Here is a 19,705-nt window from a genome sequence, read left to right on the forward strand (position 1 = left end):
AATTAATTTTATGTGCTAAATAAATTTTTTTCCAAAAAAGGTCAATTTTTTTCTAATGATTTTTTAAATTAGATTTTTTTTAAAAAAATTAATCACTCGATTACTGTTTTGGTCTAATTTGGATGAGATTTCCAGATCTTGCTGGAATCTGGCCAAGGGTTGGCTAGAAAAATGTCCAGCATTGTTGTCGTGGATGGCAAAGCCAGGCTTACTAGACGTTATCGCTGCTACCAGCACCCTAGTGCACCGCTGTTGCTTGCAGCGCCAACCACCATGGCTGCGCAAGGCAGCAGCCTCGCATTGTTACAGATGCAGCCAACGAGGGCTGCACCACGCGTGGTTGTAGGCGGAGACAACCTTGGTCGTTACTGCTGGGGTTCAGCGTCAGCTTTGGCTACCGCTGAAAAACCCATTAGCGGTAAGGGCAAGGTGCCCTACTAGATGCACATAATAGAAGAAGGTGAGAAAGAGATGGATTTAGGTTTCGAGGGTATTTTACCCCTTTACCTCTCCCCTTTAATGTTATTGTTATGATAATATGGTTTATTTTAATGTAAAATACCATTTTACCCTTCTATTTATGCCTTTTTAACCCCATAAATAAACTTTTGATTTTATTTTAATTGAAACCTAAATTAAATTAATTATTGAATTAATTTTCCTAATATAATTATGATTTAATTAAAAATTATTTTAATTAAATAAAATTTGGATTTTATACCTTAAATTATTTTAATTAAATAATTTATTTTCTTAATAGGATTAGGAATGAATTAAAGTATTTAATTCAATTTTTTAAGTCCTATGATATTCTAATGGGATGAGAATTTATTTAATTAAATTTTTTAATTAAATAATATTTAGAAAAATAGTTTTTCTAAAATAATGAGTTTTGTTTTATTTGAAAAGTTTTATTTAATTAATTCTAAAATAGTTTGGATATTAATAGGAATTTTAATGTGATTAATTTTCTTATTAAATTTTGAAAACTAATTTTCATGGAATTTATGTTAAATAAAAAAAATTTATTGGGAAATTATTAAATTAGATTTGATTGAATATTATTTTATAGTAGCACATAAAGCTAATAATTAGAATTGAAGCATGCAATATATTTATCATGCTAGATGGTTATGAATATTAAAAACCAATGTGATGGTGTGATTGTGCTTTTATTTGATGGTTGAATGGTTGTAATTTTATTAAATAAGACTTATGAGTTTTGTCTTATCTCTGATTTTTATTCTTGATTGTAATTCTTTTCTCATTTAATTCCCCTTCGAATATAATTCGAGATTTCTTAATTAATTATGTAAATGTTATGTAATTTAAAAATGTAGAAATTTATATAGGAAATTATTATGTAATCCAAAACAAAAAAATAAATGGCTATGAAGGCTACAACCACAGTGCTTGCAATAGACTTATAAAGACTTACTACAGCTACCTAGAATTTGACCATCTAATTCCCTTCAATGGCTTGAGGGAATTAGCTTATATATGTCCATATCATTCAATTAGAATAGCATGCGAGAAGTGTATGTTTATATATAAATTGTTATGTATGAAATGTATATCGGTTATGCCATGTTATATATGAGATCTAATTAATTGATAATAAATCTCTCATTAATATATTAAGTAAATGTTGAGAACATGAATAGTTGTCTTTCAATTTTATATCCATAAAACCATAATTCTATTAATGGATAATTTGTTGAGTCATTCAAGATTACCATTAATTGAATATGTTTAATGCTATAAAATTGGGTTCTACTTAACTAACCTATATAATTTGGACGAGTCACTCATGATCATATGAGTTTAGAAGCATGAGTTAGACAAAACAAATATGACATGTTTAAACAAAGAGTTGTTACCTAACTGATTTAAAAGTCACACAGAGATGTGATTGATAAATTATGTTATCTATCTAATTTAATTTATTTTGATCTGTTGAGTCACTCAAGGTTGAATAAATTAAATGGGAACCTAGCCTACTAGGACATGTCATGAAATGAGATAAGGATCTCTCATGAAAATTATAAATGACATGTTGCTTATAATTAATGAGCCTAGCAATTACTTGAAAGTAATATGTGATATTTATTCCAAGAAATAACTTGAAGTTGTGGACTTCATATACTAACCAAGTTTGGAACTTGATTGATCTACTTGAAGGGATAATACATAATGGATTGTGAGTCTTTAACAGAAAGATTAACATGAAAGACAATACAAATATACCATGCAAGCTTTAAGGAGTAGGAATATCCAATTTTTATGGTATAATCAACATATTTGATTTCATAAAAAATATGGATAAACTTTATGTTTACAAAAGGTTAGTGAGAATGGTGTCGTTTTCTAATATATATATATATGTGGTATATTTAGAAACAATATATCTTTATTTTAATTAGTAAATTTTTTGTTGTCTAAAAATTTTTCCATAAAAAAAGGGAGAAGCAACCTATATATTGGATATAAAGATCTATAGAGATAAATCTAGAAAGTTGCTTAAACTGTTTCAATCCATGCATATAGACTAGATGCTAAAATACCTTAGTATGGAAGAATCTAAGATTAGATTCTTATCTATTTTTCATGAAACACCTCCCTCCAAAGACATGTTCTAAGACACAGATTGAGAGATATATGATGGAAATTATATCATATTCTTGGCTATAGGATCCATTAATGGAAAAGATAAACTAGAAGTTCAAAATTGTTTGAATTATGATTTTTTCAATGAAATGTTGAAAAAATAGTAAATATCAGTCAATATATGTTTTACTCAAAATGGTAGTGTTTTAAGTTGGAAAAGTTTCAAATAAGAGAGCACAACTGATTTTACAATTGAATAAGAGTACATGTCCACGTTTAAGGAAACAAAAAGATTGTTTAGATCAAGAAGTTTATCAATAAACTAGGTTGGTTCCTAGCATTGTTGATCCAGTTGTCATGTACTATGATAATATTGGAGTCATTGCATAAGAAAAGAAACCAAGGTCTCATAAATGATCCAAACAAGTACTTAAAAAAATTACATTTGATTTAATAAATTAATGAAATGAAAGATGTAAAGATAGAGCGAGTATCCTTCGAAAAGAATCTAGAAGATCCTCTTACTAAGTCATTATCCATGGTGAAACATTAATGATACATGGAGCAATATAATATTAGATATATGGATGATTGTCTTTAGTACAAGTGGGAGATTGTTAATTTAATATGTCATGTAACCAATGAGGTGAATACACGTGGAATTATTATATTAATGTAAATCCATATTTATTATTACTAAAGGCTTAATTTATCTTTAATATTCATATAATATTATATTAATAAATCTAGAGTAAAGATAAAGTTCATGAGACAAAAATAATTTACAATTGAAATTATAAAGTTGTTATAATTATGAAATTCTTATTGCATCAGAGCATTGTTCCTAAAATGTTCTTGGTCGATACTCTCTTAAATACTAGACATTCATTAAAATTATAGAGACTGGTACATATTATGTTCTTTCTTTTATGAAATGAAGTAATTGTTCTCATAAGCTGAGATATAAGAGATACCTATAACTAATATATATATGTTTGTCATAACACATGTACATTGAATTGACCCGCATGAGAATTTTATATGTAAAGATCACAAATATCTATAGAAAAGCTCACGTAACGGTTGTGTAAGTGATCTTTTGACTTGAGATCACTAAGTCATCTTATATAGACAATATTATGTTTTGATCCTGTTACATGATATCTTAATCAAGATAACGAAAGGGAAAACATTGGGTGTAGCATAATATTCAAATATAAATTAATCAATTGATGAATTGATAATAAATTAAATTGTTTAATTTATTTAATTTAATTTAATTAGAATTATATTTTATATTCGGGCCAACATATTAGGAACCTAATGGGTCACACGTATTAAGAAACATTAGTCAGAAATTAAACTGGGATGATTTAATTAAGTATAACTTGATTAAAATATATTTTAGAAATTAAAGACTAACATATAATTAATACATGAATTATATTTCTAAATTTAGAAAAATCAAGTAAGGACTTGATTGATTAAATTTCTAAAATTATCCTTAAATAATATATGGATATTATTTAAGGGGTAAATAAATATTTTATCATTTATAGGGTTTTTAGGATTTCCTATAAATATAAAACTAAGTCTATTATTTTGTAGGTAAAAAAAGAGGAGTTGGTGTCTACTAGACAGAAAAATTACATAAATATAAAATTAGAGCTAGTACTCTAGGCATAATAATTTTTCTCTCATAAATAGAAATTTAAGAGATTTCTCATAAATGGTTCATGTGGATTATCGTTAGAGTTCGGATAATTGGACGGCTTGTAATCTCTAACAATCTAGCTTTTAAGGAATTATTCAAAGTCGAAGAAGATTAATTATTCATGTAATAAATTCATAAACTTTAGATTTATCTAACGAGATTATAAAAACTCCAGAATAATTTTATTTCATAATTTTTGTTTATATATATATGATATTTGGAAACCAAGAAAGTTGGATAAGGAATCCATCGAAACCATTTACTTCAACAAAACACAGAGATGACCGGCATTCAATTGTCTGAACTGTAATGATCTGTTTTACTTGTATAATAGTTAACATGATCAGTCTTCCAATACAACAAAATTACAAGCGCAGTTTGACATGGGTTTATTTTTATTAAATGGAGCATACTGTTACTTTTTGCATTGGTGTGGTATTTTAATAGCTTCAGAAATTCAAGAAGATTTGGAATTGATGAATTAAAGTTTACAAAGATTCCTTCCCTCATGGGTCAAGTCATAAACGCATGTTATTCTTTTATTTGCATGATCCATCATTGGCCGGCCAAACAAAAGAAGCAAGTCTTTTTTTAAAAAAAATTAAATCAAAACTTCAAAATAATGAGATTTACTTGTGAAGACGCATGCCAAAATAGCTAATATCAAGGTACTAGAAAACAAACAAGGAAAAGGAGTAGGGGTGAACAAAAATATTAAAAAACTAATTAAATTGAAAAAATCAAATAAATCGATTTAAAAACCTAAAAAAAAAAATTAGTTTTGTTCAGTTTTGATTTTTGAAATCTGATTGAACCGGATCGAGCAAAACCGATTCAACCAACATTTAAATTTTAAACCCACTATAAAAAAACCCCTAAAACTAAGCCGCCTCTCTTCCAAATGTCTTTCAAGTTGGCCCTCTCTCACAACTATCCTTCTCTAATTCTCTCATTATTCTTAATTAGCTCAAGTCTTACATCACCATTTGACCCCAAATTATCATTTTTTCCTTTTTCATACTGTACACTTCATCATTATTGTTTATAAACAAAAGATGAAGAGATAAAAAATATTTTTTTTGCATAAATTTGTGTTTTTTCTGTTTGTTTTTGCATAAAAAAGATGTGTATTTCTTCTATGTGTCTCAGTTTCATGGATTTTCTAGGGTTGTTTTGGGTTTTTTATGAGTTGGTGGAAATCATGTTGGTCCTCTTATCATTTAGATTATTATTTTGCACTTGTATATGACTGAAATCCTTGCCATTTAGGCCAATCAATTCATCATTCTTCTCCATTTGTTGGCATCAGCTTGCCCTTCACATGAAACACAAATGGATTATATGGTTTGTTCAAAAAAAATTCTCAATTAACTGAACCAAACCAAACCAAACTGAAAATGATCAGTTTAAACCGGTTTCGGTTCGATTTTAGTTTTGAATTAAAAAAAATAAAAATTCAGTTTATTTGGTTGTTTTAAATAAAAACTAAACCGAACTGAAAATACTCACCCTAAAAGAAGCATCCGTAATATTTGATCAAGGCATTAATTCACTCAACCTTTTTTCTAGTTTTACTAAAACAAGCACATCCCTCGTATCAATCAATTAATGTTGTCGATTGGATGGCAAAGGCATGTATACATGCTTGTATTTGGGAACTATACACTCTGAAATCTATATATAGATTCCCTCTCGACCGAAAGATAAAAAGAGGGAATCAACAAAATGGTGAAAAGAGTTGAAATTTTGCCGGAGGCAAGCCTATGTATATACTAGGTTTTTTCATTACATGAGTATGATAGTCTTGTATATCTAGGTTTTTTTTTTCTTTCTTTTTTCGCTCAGAAGAACCGCTCCCTCCCATAAACCTTTTCCCAAGTGCTGCAAGTCGCGGACTGCTGGTCTGTTAAGGCCTTCACATGTACTGCAGCTCTCTCTTCTATTCAAATATAGGCTTCTTCCTGGATAGAGGCAGAGGCAGAGGCAGAGCAAAAAGAAAAACCATTAGAAATTAGACAAGTAATTAAGCAATGATCAAGCATTTTGTTGGTTCATATTAAAAATGTAAAAGAAAATAAATAAATTAATATGGCATGTCCTTACTTTAGCATGTAATCCGGATCAAATGGGGGGAACTCCTTGATGCAAGCTGTGTCAAGAATGGGCTGACAGTATTCATGCCAGGATATCAAATCTATTGCCTGCACTTTGATATCACACACCACACATTTGTGTTCACCAAGGCGAGCTGCCATCATGGCTTGTAGTTTACAATCAGCACACCACACCAAGTGCAAGCATGGGAAGTTGGCCCACAACATCCGACGCTCGTTGCACCCCAGGCACCTTCCTTGTGCGATGCATGCCTTGTATTCCTGCGATTACCACCCAATATTATTTTATCATAAAACAAAATGAAGTTTAGAATACTGAATGAATAAATCTCAACTTGTTGAATCCTCACATCATAGAAATCAAATTCACGAAGAAAGTAAACAGATGAGCTATTCTTTTTTCTGGCAAGGGCCTCTAAAACCAAATGCCTTCCTTGAGGCCAGGGCTTCATCTCTTGAAACCCATTTCCTGATCCTCTTTCACCAACAGTACTCTCTTTGTCTCCATCAGAGTCACTATTTACCCACGGTCGAGCATGAAAGATTGGGTCTGGTTTCAAGAATTGAAGAAACCTCGAGTTCACACAGGGCAATTTATCTGCAGGATTATCATCAGTGATCTGAAGGGACACCCTAGTGCTGCTATCATTTAAGTCATCATTCTCAATGGACACAAGAAGAGGTTCCTGAGAGCAAATGGAACCATCAGAATTTCCATTACCGCTATCACCAATTGATGTAGAATGTGAAGATGGACTGTCAATCGTAACATCTTGAAGTGGCTGCTGACAAGGAATGGGAAGGCTAGGCAGAAGTATCATATGATTGGCTGGAGTGTGATACGTAACGTGACAAAGTTCAGGGATAGATTTCATGAAGTCACTAAGCTTTGGGAAACCGAGAGAGGCATGGTCTAATTCTAGGCCAAAAAGGGCCCTGAAATCAGCTTTCACCGACGATAGAGCATATTGTCCTCCCCTCTTTGATGCTTGTTGCAAGAAGCTAGGGAGCCACCTTCTTAATGTTCTGAACCACTTAGGCATGCATCTTTCATGTGTTTGAGATTCACTAGAACATGCTTTTGTTTGACCATGGATTAAAGTATCAGCCCAAGTCCTTGGCTCAGATTTTATCTCTTCTGTGGAATTACAACTAAGGATCACTTTTTCTGTCTTCTCACTTGATGTCTGTCTATTAAGCACGTCAGTTTTGGCCTTTTCCGTCTCAGTTCTCTCTTTGGGCGTTTGTGCTTGTGGAAGTTTCTCGTCAATCTGATTTCTTTCACGTTGTTGGGTTGATTTCTGGAACTCAGCTAGTAGAAGGAATTTTGGAACAGCACTTTTGATCTCAACCTGCTTTCCCATAATAATAACATGGTGTGCCTCAACAGCTGCAGAAACAGATTTCTTATCTTTGAAGGTGACGAAGCCAAATCCACGAGACTGCATCTTGTCTGCTGTTTGAACTCCAAGTACTGCAGCATTGTCCACCGAACCAAATTTCTCTTCAAGATTTTTTTTTAGAGAGTCTGATGCAGAAAAGGTTGGAGAAGAAAGACAAAATATAAGACAAAATTGAAGTTCTTTGGCTTACTAAATCAGCACTTGAATCTTCAGGTTAATAAGACTACATATGTAGTTGCATGAATGTGTTCGGTTTCTAACCAGAATCTACAGAAGCTGGGAGGCCTTCAACAAAAATTTTCCGTTCTAGTTGCCCTGCAGCAGGTGAATGAATCATGTATTTTCCCTGCTTCACCTGCTGTCGCTCTTCTTCAGAATGTGCATAGAAACACTTGGTGCCTCTAACACATCCACGAGGAGAATGGAAGTATTTACAGATCTCTTTGTTTGTACTCGAGCAAGTCCTGCTGTCCACAAGCAGTGGAAAATTATGGGACCAAATAAATTACAAAATCACTATTTTATTATATGATTCTTAATTATCGGTTTATCCAAGGAGGTCACCTATTAGTAGGATTCCTTTCATCTGTCAAGGTAAAGAGTTCTTTGCAGGTCCCTTGAATTGCATCACCTCCTTGTAACCATGCTGTATATTTCTGCTGAATGGGACGATTTACTGCTGATTGTGAGCACGAGATTAATGAAATGAGTGACACGAGCTTCTTTATTATGACATTTTCCCACTCAATCTAACCTTTTGAGTGTGTTAAGAATTTCAACTTACTGAGGTTAACATCAGCATTGTTTAGCATGAAACGCATGTCTTGTGACTCAGCCAAGTCTACAGGTCTCTGTTTACTGGGAATTATAATAGTTACAATAAGATGCCAGCATTAAGTTGCAAGGATCAGCATATCTTCTCATCGAGAGACACGATAAATACTAGAAAGACAACAAAAACGGATGAAATAAATGAAAATAGATCAGTTGTTTCTAACCGCAAATTAAAGACTCCAGTGCTTGCTCCCCAGTGTAATAGAACTTCAACACAGTCCTTATAGCCATTCTTCACAGCAAAAAATAACGGGGTTTCTTTCATTTCTGTATTAGAGTTGATACAATCCGGGTCTTCCAATAGAAGAGCCTGCAGTACAGTCTTACAGCAAAATGAGCATGATAAAAAACTTCAGTTATGAAACTATCATTTGTTACCAAGATGTGCTTGGAAGACAGTAAAACAGTAAAAGCAACCTGAAGAGCTGATACATAAATACCTGGAGTGCCTGTGAATTACCATTTGAAGCAGCAATATGAACAGTTGTCAAGCCCAGCTTATTTTTCTGGTTCACTCGAGCACCATGCTTCAGTAGAAGCCACATGATCCTGGAACAGAAGGCGATTTGAAGTTCAGCAAAACCAGAGTGCGTGCGTGCGTGCGCGTGTGCCTGTGCCTGTGCCTGTGCTTGTGCGTGTGTGAGAGAGAGACTTCATCTGCTGAGGACATGATTGCTTATATGCCTTGAGACACCAATGAAGAGCAGAGTGTCCGTCAGCATCGACATCATTTAAGTCTATGTTAGTCTTCAGAAGCAACTCAATAATGGTTTCATCTCCAGCCTGTGATTATTATCAATAGTACCTGGTTACGGATCATTTGAAAATAACGGTCCATACTGTGGACTTTTGTTAACATGGTATACTATGCTTCCTTTCTTAGAAGTTTTGAATGTGTAATACAAAGGCGATAAATTTCCCAATTAGTTTTCCTGAAATTTGTTGTATTCTTGTCTAGGATGACAGGCTAACTTGAATACAGGGAGAATTCAAGTTAAAAGGTACATAAATGACATTAATCTATATAAAAGCAAGAAACAGAATACACTGAACCCGAAGAGTATACTCGTAAAATGAAAGGAAATTAATTAGGACAGTTGATAATGTTATAGATTTTGTCACTAAAATGACATTATAATGCAAATGACAGTCTATCCAAGACAAATACAGTGTAAGAATATACTGATTTCGAACGTGATACAAATATCATGATCTTCTTTTATCCCAAGCAGTTGCTAAGCATATGTTCGTTTGAAATTAGATATATTCATCTGCAAAAGTTTCACTTGCTTACTAGAATTTCAATTTGCTACTCCGAGTCCCACTTTAAATATACGAAGACAACGCTGGAAATAAAGCTATTAATTGTAGAAAAATAAATGTTAATTAGAGACTTCACAGGCCAAGAAAAGAAAATAATGTTGGTTGAAAAAATAGTTTTTCGAAGTAAAGACATGGAAGGGGTGTCGTAACAGAATCATGTTTGTACGTCATTACTCGATAATTTGAAATAGACGAATTTGTGGTGACCCCTCTGAGGTAAAAGTCCCAAATGTCTATGCCCATATGTTCCAAGTATCTAATGAGAGTACACGGTGATTCCTCATTATGAACCCCCTGATTTACAAAAGTACCCACAGATCTCAATAATCAATGATTAAGTACATGTTTTTATATTTTAAAAAAAATTTAAAAAATTTTATTTTTTATTTGTTTTAAAATAATATTTTTTTAATATTTTTAGATTAAAAATAATTTTTTAAAAATAAAAAAATATTATTTTAATATATTTCTAAATAAAAATTACTTTAAAAATTATCTACAAAAACACTATTAAATACACTATTAAAAAAATATCTTATCAAAAATACTTTTCGTACGGCATAAATGCCCATTTCCCAAAATCCCATGTAACATAATGTTGCATACATTATAAACAAAATGCCAAATAAAAATTAGAGGGAATGAAGATCTATTCTGACCTGTGCAGCACGGATTAACGGTGACGGTAACTTCCTGTCCGTACAACATCCGAGACCCACAGCACCAAAGAGCTGAAGCAACTCAATCTCGTAGAGCAAGAGTTTCCTTTTCTCAGCACGCTCACTCTCGCTTAGAACTGTTACCCTTTTAGCTACCCTCAACGACGGCGTAGGGCCGCCAAGTGCCAATGCCTCTCTAATCACAGCCTCGTAAATTGTGGTCTTCTCTTTACAATCCAAAACAGCATCACGCACCGGTAAAATCGATTCATTTATTTTATCTGCTGCCACTACCAAAAGAGCAGCTAAATCAACCACACGCCCTGATTCCGCCATTCTGTATGCCACGTCACCGATTTCCTCCGTTTTGTCAGCAAGAAGTTTTAGTGTAGTTAAATCCTGTAGAAAAGCATCAAATTAGCTTAATAAAAAAAACAGAGAATTTCTTAATTTAATAAATTCCCTACTGTCCTCGGAGCTGCGACTATCCCTTAATAAATTAATAAAATATAACAAAATTGAATAAATAATATTTCGCGTCTCTTTCCATTGTTTTCTCATTACCCAAAACGAGCCAAAGCCTGTAATAAATCACCAAATCAATGAATCTTATTTTAATAGACTTTTTCTTTTTTTTCACTACAAAAAAATAAATATATTTGACTCTTTTGACTTTACTTGACCTAATTCCATGATAAATACAGAAAATGCCATCAAATAATCACTTTCTACCACTTTCTCAGCAACCAAACAATATATAACAAAACGTTTCAATACCTTTTCACTAATTTGAACAACCAAGTCTTCAATGGTTGAATTGTCATCCAGATCCCAAATCAGATCCTTTCTAAAATAACATAAAAAAAAATCACTGAACAAAAAATACACGGGAAGGACAGAAACAAGAAAAAGCAACATTTCTAAATAAGGTAATATCTTTCTGCAGTGTGAGATGCATAAAAAATAACGAAAAGTTTTTACACTTTTTCCATTTTAGTTCATCAAAAAGATTAAAACGACGTGCTTTCTTTTGTTTGTTACCTGGTGTTACACAAGGACAGCTCCAGAGGTAACAGTCTGCGTCCATCTCTGCTCTCCAAATCCGTACGAGCTTGTTTTTCCAGAAGCATTTCCACACAACGCGCCGCGTTAGCAGTTGCAGCGGCGTGCAGCGGCGAGAGACCGGTTGAGTCCGGTTCACTTATCACCGGCACCGATCCGAACTCGCCGTTGAGTAGTGATGTGGCGCAGTCAACAGAATCGAAGGTGCAGCAGAGATGGAGCAGCTTGGTGATTATTGTACGTTCTGTAACAACTTTTTTTGAGAGAGAGAGTTACTGTAGTTTGTTGTCTTCTAAGACTGATTTTATCACACTTGTTTCCAAAACCTCTGCGTTTGGGAACTCATGATCTTTACTTGAAGCTGCAGTTTTTGTTTGCTTTGAGAGGTCTGTGAGCGAGAATCTTTGTATTTCCTGCGATTTAAACTACTTTTAGTAACTTCACTAGCAATGAGAAAGGAAAAACAATGCCAGTGATCAAAGCTTTTCTTTTCTTTTACTTTGAAAACATGAAAAATACTAAGCAAAGATTTTCCCGAGAAAACAAGAGAAAGCACGGGAGAAGAAGTCGATTTCAAGGTGATAAACTTAGATTATGACTATAATGTGAAGCATTTGAAGAGATAAGGCAGTAATGTACCAGATCCATCTCGAAACCCTAATGAGATTTCTACATGGCCATGAGAGATATTATAGAGAATATTTTGTTTATAATGAAGGCAGAGAGAGAGAGAGAGACGAGAGAGAGAGTTTGGTGGAGATATTTATAGGGGTCGAATATGGTGGAGTTAGTGGATAGTGAGTAAAGACAATTATATCCCAACAAGGGTTAGGATTTTACCAGTGACTGTATGTTATGTTTTATGCATGGATGAAGTCTGTGATCGGTAATTCGGTATTATATTGGATGTGTTTTTTAAAAATATTTTTTATTTAAAAATATATTAAAAATATTTCATTTAATTTTTTACATCAATTCATCAGAACTATAAAAAACTATTAATTTAATATTACATGAAGTAGGGATTGTTTAGAAAGTAGGGAAAAGAGGGAAACTTCAAATCAACCTCTGATTATTATCTAATTCTCAATTTTATCTCACTTTTGTTCAATTGTGTCTTTATGATTTCAGTCATATCTCATTCGATTCTCCTATTTATGTTTTAGTATTTTTGTCAGACTCTCTTCAAAGGAGTATCCTCTTGGGTTTTAATTTAAACTAATAATTATATGCATTTACACTATGATCAGATTAATTTTTTATTGAACATAAAAAAAATTACGTAAGTGTTGTTAACATGTTCTCTAGTAAGAAAATAAACTATGTGAAGATTGACTCGATCTGATGTAATTAATTTTACAGGTTCAAAAACAACCCGAATGACTAGTAAAAATATAATTTGATTAAAAAAACTAAGACAATATCTTTTTTTATATATTGAGACAACAACATATTAGATTGACTCGGATTTATTCGAATTAAATCAATTTAACTTGCTAAATCTATGGTCCAAGTCATGAAACCTTAATAATCCTATAGAAAGCACACAAAAATATTAAGCCTAATTTTCAATCAATTCAATGTTGAAGGATGAAATTGAAAATAAAATTCAATTAGAAAAATAAGTCAAGTCAACCCGGGTTAACTTGTCAAACTTTAGTTATGAGACCAGGATAACCTCGTAGAAAGAAAATCAAAACAAATTATAAAACTCAATTCTCAGTCAACCCAATGTTACAAGATGAGATTGAGAAAAACACTACAAGATTTCATAGTTTTACCGACGAAAAAATTCTGTCGGTGTGTGATTAGAAGTTCGTCGATGATTTTTTTATCGACGTCATCATCGACGGATTACGTCCGTCGGCTTTCCTTTCGTCAGTGATTCCCCATTATGTCGCTATATCGGTCAGCAAAACAAAAAAACCATTTGCCGATGGTTTTACGGATGGAATTTGCGCGCAAAAAAAAAATTCCCGCTTGAAATATACCGACGGATTTTTAGTTCGTCGGTGATATCGTGATTTACCGACGGCAACTAACCGTTGGTAAAGCTGTCGGTGAGTGTATGAAATACCGACTGAATATATCCATCTGTAAATTCGTCAGTAAGTGTGGCAGCTACTGTTAAATACCGACGGATTAATTCCGTCGGTAAGTCTGTCGGTGAGTGTTTAAAATACCAACCGAATGAATCCGTCAGTAAAATCCTTGGTAATAGTTTTTTTCTAAATTTGTTTTTAAAAAATTATTTAGGATATATAATATAAAACTATATAAATTAATTTTAATACAAACCAATTATGCAAATAAAATTTATATTAAACATAAAAAAAAACAAAGTTAAATAATATTCATTACAAACTGAATATGTTTAAAAAAAAATATTAAATGAAGTTTTAAAGGTAAATAATATTTATTACAAATTAATATAAAGGTGGAGCTGGAGGAGGAGGCTGGTGGTTACACGATCAAAAAGGATTAGGCGCACATGTTCCACTATTTGCCATGTTCATAACCATTTCGCAAAGCTGTTCATAAGCCGTTTTTTGCTGTTCATACTTCGCTTTTTGTTGTGCTTGAGACACTTTGATTTGCTCAAACTCCACTCTTTGTTGTGCATGAGACGCTTTGAGTTGTGTGTACTCCACTGATAGGTGGTCGTATTTGTTGGTGAGCTAAGCCGTCTATTGTTGCAAGGCCACGAACTCCTTAGATTGAGAGCTCCCAACGGTTGAAACACTACGGGTCGACGCAAGTTGTCAGCCGTAGTGTTGGAGAGCCCGTAAACCCGATTTTTATCGGGTCCACCTGACGAGCCAACCTCCACCCACAAATCCGGATCAAATTCCGGATGGGTCAAAATATCGTCCTCGTATCTCTCCCTCAACCGATTATTATAGGTCTCCTGAAAATAAAATAAAAAGTAATCATCATATTCAATTCAATAAACATAATAACGTATATAATAACTTAACAAATAAAATGGTCGAACAAACATACCATGAAATGTTGACACGGTTATCAACGAACTGTTGTGCCCCCTTTTGGCAGTCTTGACTCCGCACGTGCGTCTCCACAAACAGCTCCATCGGGCTCGGCTCACGTCCAAGAGACGCAGCCTATAATGAAAAAAGATATATTAACAAGAACTTAATTTAACGATATATTTCATTTAAATTAATCTTACCATCCGTTTCGCATGTGCAACAAACGAAACGGAGCCACCAGTGTGCGTTGTCACCGAGCCATGAATTGGCAGATTCCGGTTGCCAGCACTGGACTGTGAGCGTCGTGTGAACCACTCAGACGTCACGTGCTCAAGATAGTGCAGCCATATATCTTCCGGGATGTATATCGGTTTGAAATCCCTCAAAACCGCAACATCGTTCCAGCCTTGGAAACTCCTATCCCTCGTGGTTTTTTTTGCCCTTTTTTTGTGCTTCATACCAAAAATCACACAACCTACTTCACGCAACAAAAAATTACATTTCAAAACATAAATTTTAGTCTTAAAAAATCTTGTATTTTTTTTTATCTTACCTAGTTGCCGCGTGATTTTCCCACACCCTCCTCACAACAGTGTTATGCTCATTGTCCCAGCAGAATTTGTGTTGTGTATAAATAAACAAGTTTAAATATAAACAATAATTTATTTACAATTATATTAATAATTTATTAGAAATAAGCTGAAAATTATAAATTAACACCAACCTCAAATCTATCAAACCATGCATTGATTTGAGGCATCCATTCAGGATGCTTGGATATCTGACTCCATTGAAACAATGGAATCTCCATCGATGATTTAAACGCCGATGATATTACTCTGGCGGCCTCAATGTTTGTGAACCTGAAAATAAATGAAATAAATTAAATAGTGATTACTTCATAAATTATGTTGTAATTTTTTTAAAAAAAATTAAACCTTAACAAACTTACATTGAAAGGTCATCCTTCCACTGTGCCTCGTACTTACAGGTAAATTGATTCCGCTGCGAAGGCACGCCGTCTCTGTGCTGTGAAGTACCGCTGGAAGAGGCAGCATCGGTTGACGGCGCAGGTGGTGTAAGTGCCTCTTCTTGAGAGGCACTTAAGGAAATATCATCATCGTTGCTAGATGAACTAGCTGCGACCGTTCGTGAGCGGTCCCAACTCTGGTTTTCTTTCTACGCATCTCCATAATTTTATACAAATAATTATATAATTAAATTCAAATGTAAAAAAAAATTCGACAACACCTCCCTTATACCAGATACTACTCCCCTATACCGGATATTACCCATATCCACAAACCTGCACATATTAACAAAAGCCACAACCAATTGACCCAATCTATACTAATTATTCCAACATATTCAATTACTAATCCTAAGGTAAATTCAACATTAAGAATTACAATTCAACAAATTATTCAATAATTATGCCAATACAACAATAAAATATATTCAATAAATAAAAAAACTATAGATTAACAATTAAAATTAATTGAAAAAAATTAAACATAAATCATGCAATAATAGAGTAAAATTAACAATTATTCCAAAATATTCAATTACTAATACTAAGGTAAATTCAACATTAACAATTACAATTCAAAAAATTATTCAATAATTATACCAATACAACAAAACAATAAATTAAAAAAAAAACTCTAGAATAACAATCAAAATAAATGCAAAACATTAAACACAAATCATGCAATAATAGAGTACAATTAATAATTATTCAAACATATTCAATTACTAATTCTATGTTAAATTCAACATTAACAATAAATATTCAACAAATTAACTGATAATAATTATGTCAATACAACAATAAAAAATATTCAATAAATTAAAAAAAAACTATAGACTTTAGCAATGAATTATGCAAAAATAAACTATAGACTTTATCTACATCACAAAAAATACACCAAAACAAAAAACTTACCAAAAACAAATAGCAAAAAAAAACCATTAGAGCAAAAAACATACATACCTTTTAAATTGATGGAGATTCACGAGAAAAATTGCTAGAGATTGCTGGCGAAACCTTTGAAGAACGGAGAGGAAAAGAATCGGTGAAAAACTAAGGAGAAAATCGGTGAAATGCTGAGGAGAAAAAAAATGAACTGAATGAGCGGTCGCTGAAACTTATATGGCAGTTTTACCGACGGCTTCACCAACGGATATAAAATTAATTATTATTTTAATTTATTCCGTCTGTAACGTGTCAAAAATCCATCGGTATTTTTTGAATTTCACATCAAAATTTTTAATGATCCTCCATATTTTTCGTGGACCGTCGGTAATTCCGTCAACGAACTGACGCGGTCAAAGATGCATTTAATGCACAACCCTTTGGAATTGACGCGGTCCGTCGGTAATGTCTTCGGTAAAATTAAACCGCCGACAACTTGCCGACGTCCTTATATCCGTCGGTATAGTCGTTGGTGATTGTGGCATTTCAAGTAATTATTTTCGAACTTTCTGTGAAATGCCGACGGATCTAATCCGTTGGTATGGACGTCGGTGTTAGTGGAATTTCAAGTAATTATTTTCGAACTCTCTGTGAAATGCCGACGGATTTAATCCGTTGGTATGGACAGTGTTTGTGGCATTTCAAGTAATTATTTTTGAACTCTCTGTGAAATGCCAACGGATTTAATCCGTTGGTATCGACGTCAGTGATTGTGAAATTTCAAGTATTTATTTTCGTGTTACAAAATATATCATCCATGATCTATAATTATTTCAAGCAATTATTTCGTGATTGTGGCATTTCAAGTAATAAATATCTCGTGTTACAAAATATATCATCCATGATCTATAATTATTTCAAGTAATTATTTCGTGATTATGGCATTTCAAGTAATTATTTCAAGTAATAAATATTTCGTGTTAGAAAATATATCATCCATAATCTAAATTACATGAAAGAAAGGGTTTTACACAGGGCTTAAATTTGATTGTTAGTCAGAATTTTCTTCTTCTTCATCATCAATTGAATTGTCATCACCCTCGTCGCAATCTTCAATATGGATATCGTCTTCTTCATCCACATTTGCTTGTCCGCTAGAGCTCAAAACAACATTCAACTCCTCTACGTCAACATCAACAAGACTATCATTGAAAACATGAAAATTTGAATTTGCTTCCAATTCAATCGAAGGAGCAACTCGATATGGTTTAACCAGCTCACTAACTTGAAAGACTTCATCTCGCACACTTGTGTCTTCGTTCTCATCCTGAACAACCTCGACACGACCCCGGGGTTTCGTTTTTAAAACGGACAACCAATCCACTCTTGATCGATCCTTTCTAAATGAAGGGGTGTATGTGTAATAAACTTGTTGACATTGCTTTGCGAAAACAAAGACATCGTTTATGTTGTGGAGTCTAGCTTTTGAGTTGATTTCAACCAGACCATAGTGCGGATCAACTCTAAGTCCTCTGTCAGTCATGTCATACTAATAGCATTTGAATAAAAATACTCTATTCTGTTCGTTATAATATTGCAGTTCGACGACTTCTTCTAATCTACCATAGTAGTCAACTTCTAACTCACTACTAGTGGATCCCTTAACACAAACACCGCTATTATATGTCTTTCTTTTTTGCCTGTATTCTTCAGTATGGAAAACATATCCATTGACAAAATACCTGTTGTAGCACTTACATTTTCTTTCAAGCCCCAGGCTTAGTGAAGACAATGACTTAGGCGCACTCCTTCCCATTTGATAAACCTTATATGTAATGTACATCAATAAACAGTAAATGAACGAGAATCTCGTAATGACATGCATACGTAAAATAATTTTGCAAGCTAGAATGAGTTTGTGATAATGCTTACATGTGTTCTGAACCACGTGGCAAACTGTTCATCTTGTAATTGAAAGAACTGGGATTCAGTCAGCTGTGAGTTATTGGAGAGCAAATATTCTCGATGTTGCCTACAAGTGATGATGAGTGTATGATATTACAATATATAATTAACAGTATATTACTAACAAATTTTAATTAGTATAAACTTACTGAATAAAAGGTCTCAGCTCATCACAGTTAAATAGAACATAGTTGTGTGCTTGTTTGAACTCTATTTCCGACAAATATCTTCCTCTTACGGCATTTTTAGGTGTGGGTTGTTCAATATTGGAGAATATTGACAAGTTCCCACTGGAAGACACTTCACCGCCATCATCATGCCATGGAATGTGATTGATTCTCGTTCTCAGATGAGGTTCAAAATAGTACAAGATAAATATTGAGATCTCCTCAACAATATAGGCCTCACATATCGAAGCCTCAACATGCGCCTTATTCTTAACCTTTTTCTTGAGATTAAACAAGTACCTGCATTGAAATATTAATCAAGTATTTTCAATTAAGAAAAACATATAAAATACTTTTATATATGAATTACATTGCAATTGTAATATCTAACCATTCGAATGGGTACATCCATCTATATTGGACCGGTCCTCCAGCTTTTGCCTCGAACGGTAGATGTATAGGGAGATGCTCCATTGAGTCAAAAAATGATGGAGGGAATATCATCTTAAGTTTGCATAGTGTCTTGATGATATTCGTTTGAAGCCTCTCAATGTGATCAACATTCAACTTGCTGGAGCATATATCTCTGAAGAAATGACTGATCTCCGTGAGTGCATCCCATATTCCCTTTGGCAACAAATCATGAAAAGCTAATGGGATGAGTGTTTGCATAAACACGTGGTAATCATGACTCTTCATTCCATACAATCTGCAGTCTTCTATATTAACCAGCCTTGATATGTTCGATACATGTCCATCCGAAAAACACAGACTCTTAAGCCATTTGTAGACTAGTAGTTGTACATTTTTCTCTAACACGAAGCTTGCTCTTGGTTTTGCGACCCATGACTCATCATAAACCAACTCCATATTTTTAAGGTTACAGTATAAATCTATATCCAATCTAGCCTTGATGTTGTCCTTTGTCTTCCCCTTCACATCCATGACGGTG

At 33.3% G+C, this 19,705-nt stretch overlaps 2 protein-coding genes across 3 annotated transcripts; both read right to left on the reverse strand.

Annotated features, from left to right (window-relative positions):
- Positions 1 to 5,918: 5,918 nt before the first annotated feature.
- LOC133698171 (uncharacterized) lies at positions 5,919 to 8,965 on the reverse strand. Of its 2 annotated transcripts, none has more exons than XM_062121019.1 (7): positions 8,837 to 8,965; positions 8,623 to 8,696; positions 8,403 to 8,514; positions 8,100 to 8,302; positions 6,786 to 7,963; positions 6,425 to 6,696; positions 5,919 to 6,282 (listed from the first exon to the last, which is right to left on the reverse strand). In XM_062121019.1, the coding sequence occupies exons 1-7, from the start codon at positions 8,935 to 8,937 to the stop codon at positions 6,261 to 6,263; spliced, it is 1,962 nt and encodes a 653-aa protein (XP_061977003.1). In that variant the 5' UTR covers positions 8,938 to 8,965; the 3' UTR covers positions 5,919 to 6,260. The 2 variants fall into 2 exon arrangements, with proteins under 2 accessions (XP_061977003.1, XP_061977002.1); XM_062121018.1 differs by having other exon boundaries at positions 8,403 to 8,517.
- Positions 8,966 to 9,242: 277 nt separating this feature from the next.
- On the reverse strand, positions 9,243 to 12,115 carry LOC133699235 (uncharacterized). The gene is made up of 4 exons (XM_062122404.1): positions 11,696 to 12,115; positions 11,432 to 11,501; positions 10,655 to 11,053; positions 9,243 to 9,455 (listed from the first exon to the last, which is right to left on the reverse strand). The coding sequence occupies exons 1-4, from the start codon at positions 11,782 to 11,784 to the stop codon at positions 9,246 to 9,248; spliced, it is 768 nt and encodes a 255-aa protein (XP_061978388.1). The 5' UTR covers positions 11,785 to 12,115; the 3' UTR covers positions 9,243 to 9,245.
- Positions 12,116 to 19,705: the final 7,590 nt, after the last annotated feature.

Source organism: Populus nigra, chromosome 7 (assembly GCF_951802175.1).
Source record: "Populus nigra chromosome 7, ddPopNigr1.1, whole genome shotgun sequence".
NCBI lineage: Eukaryota > Viridiplantae > Streptophyta > Magnoliopsida > Malpighiales > Salicaceae > Populus > Populus nigra.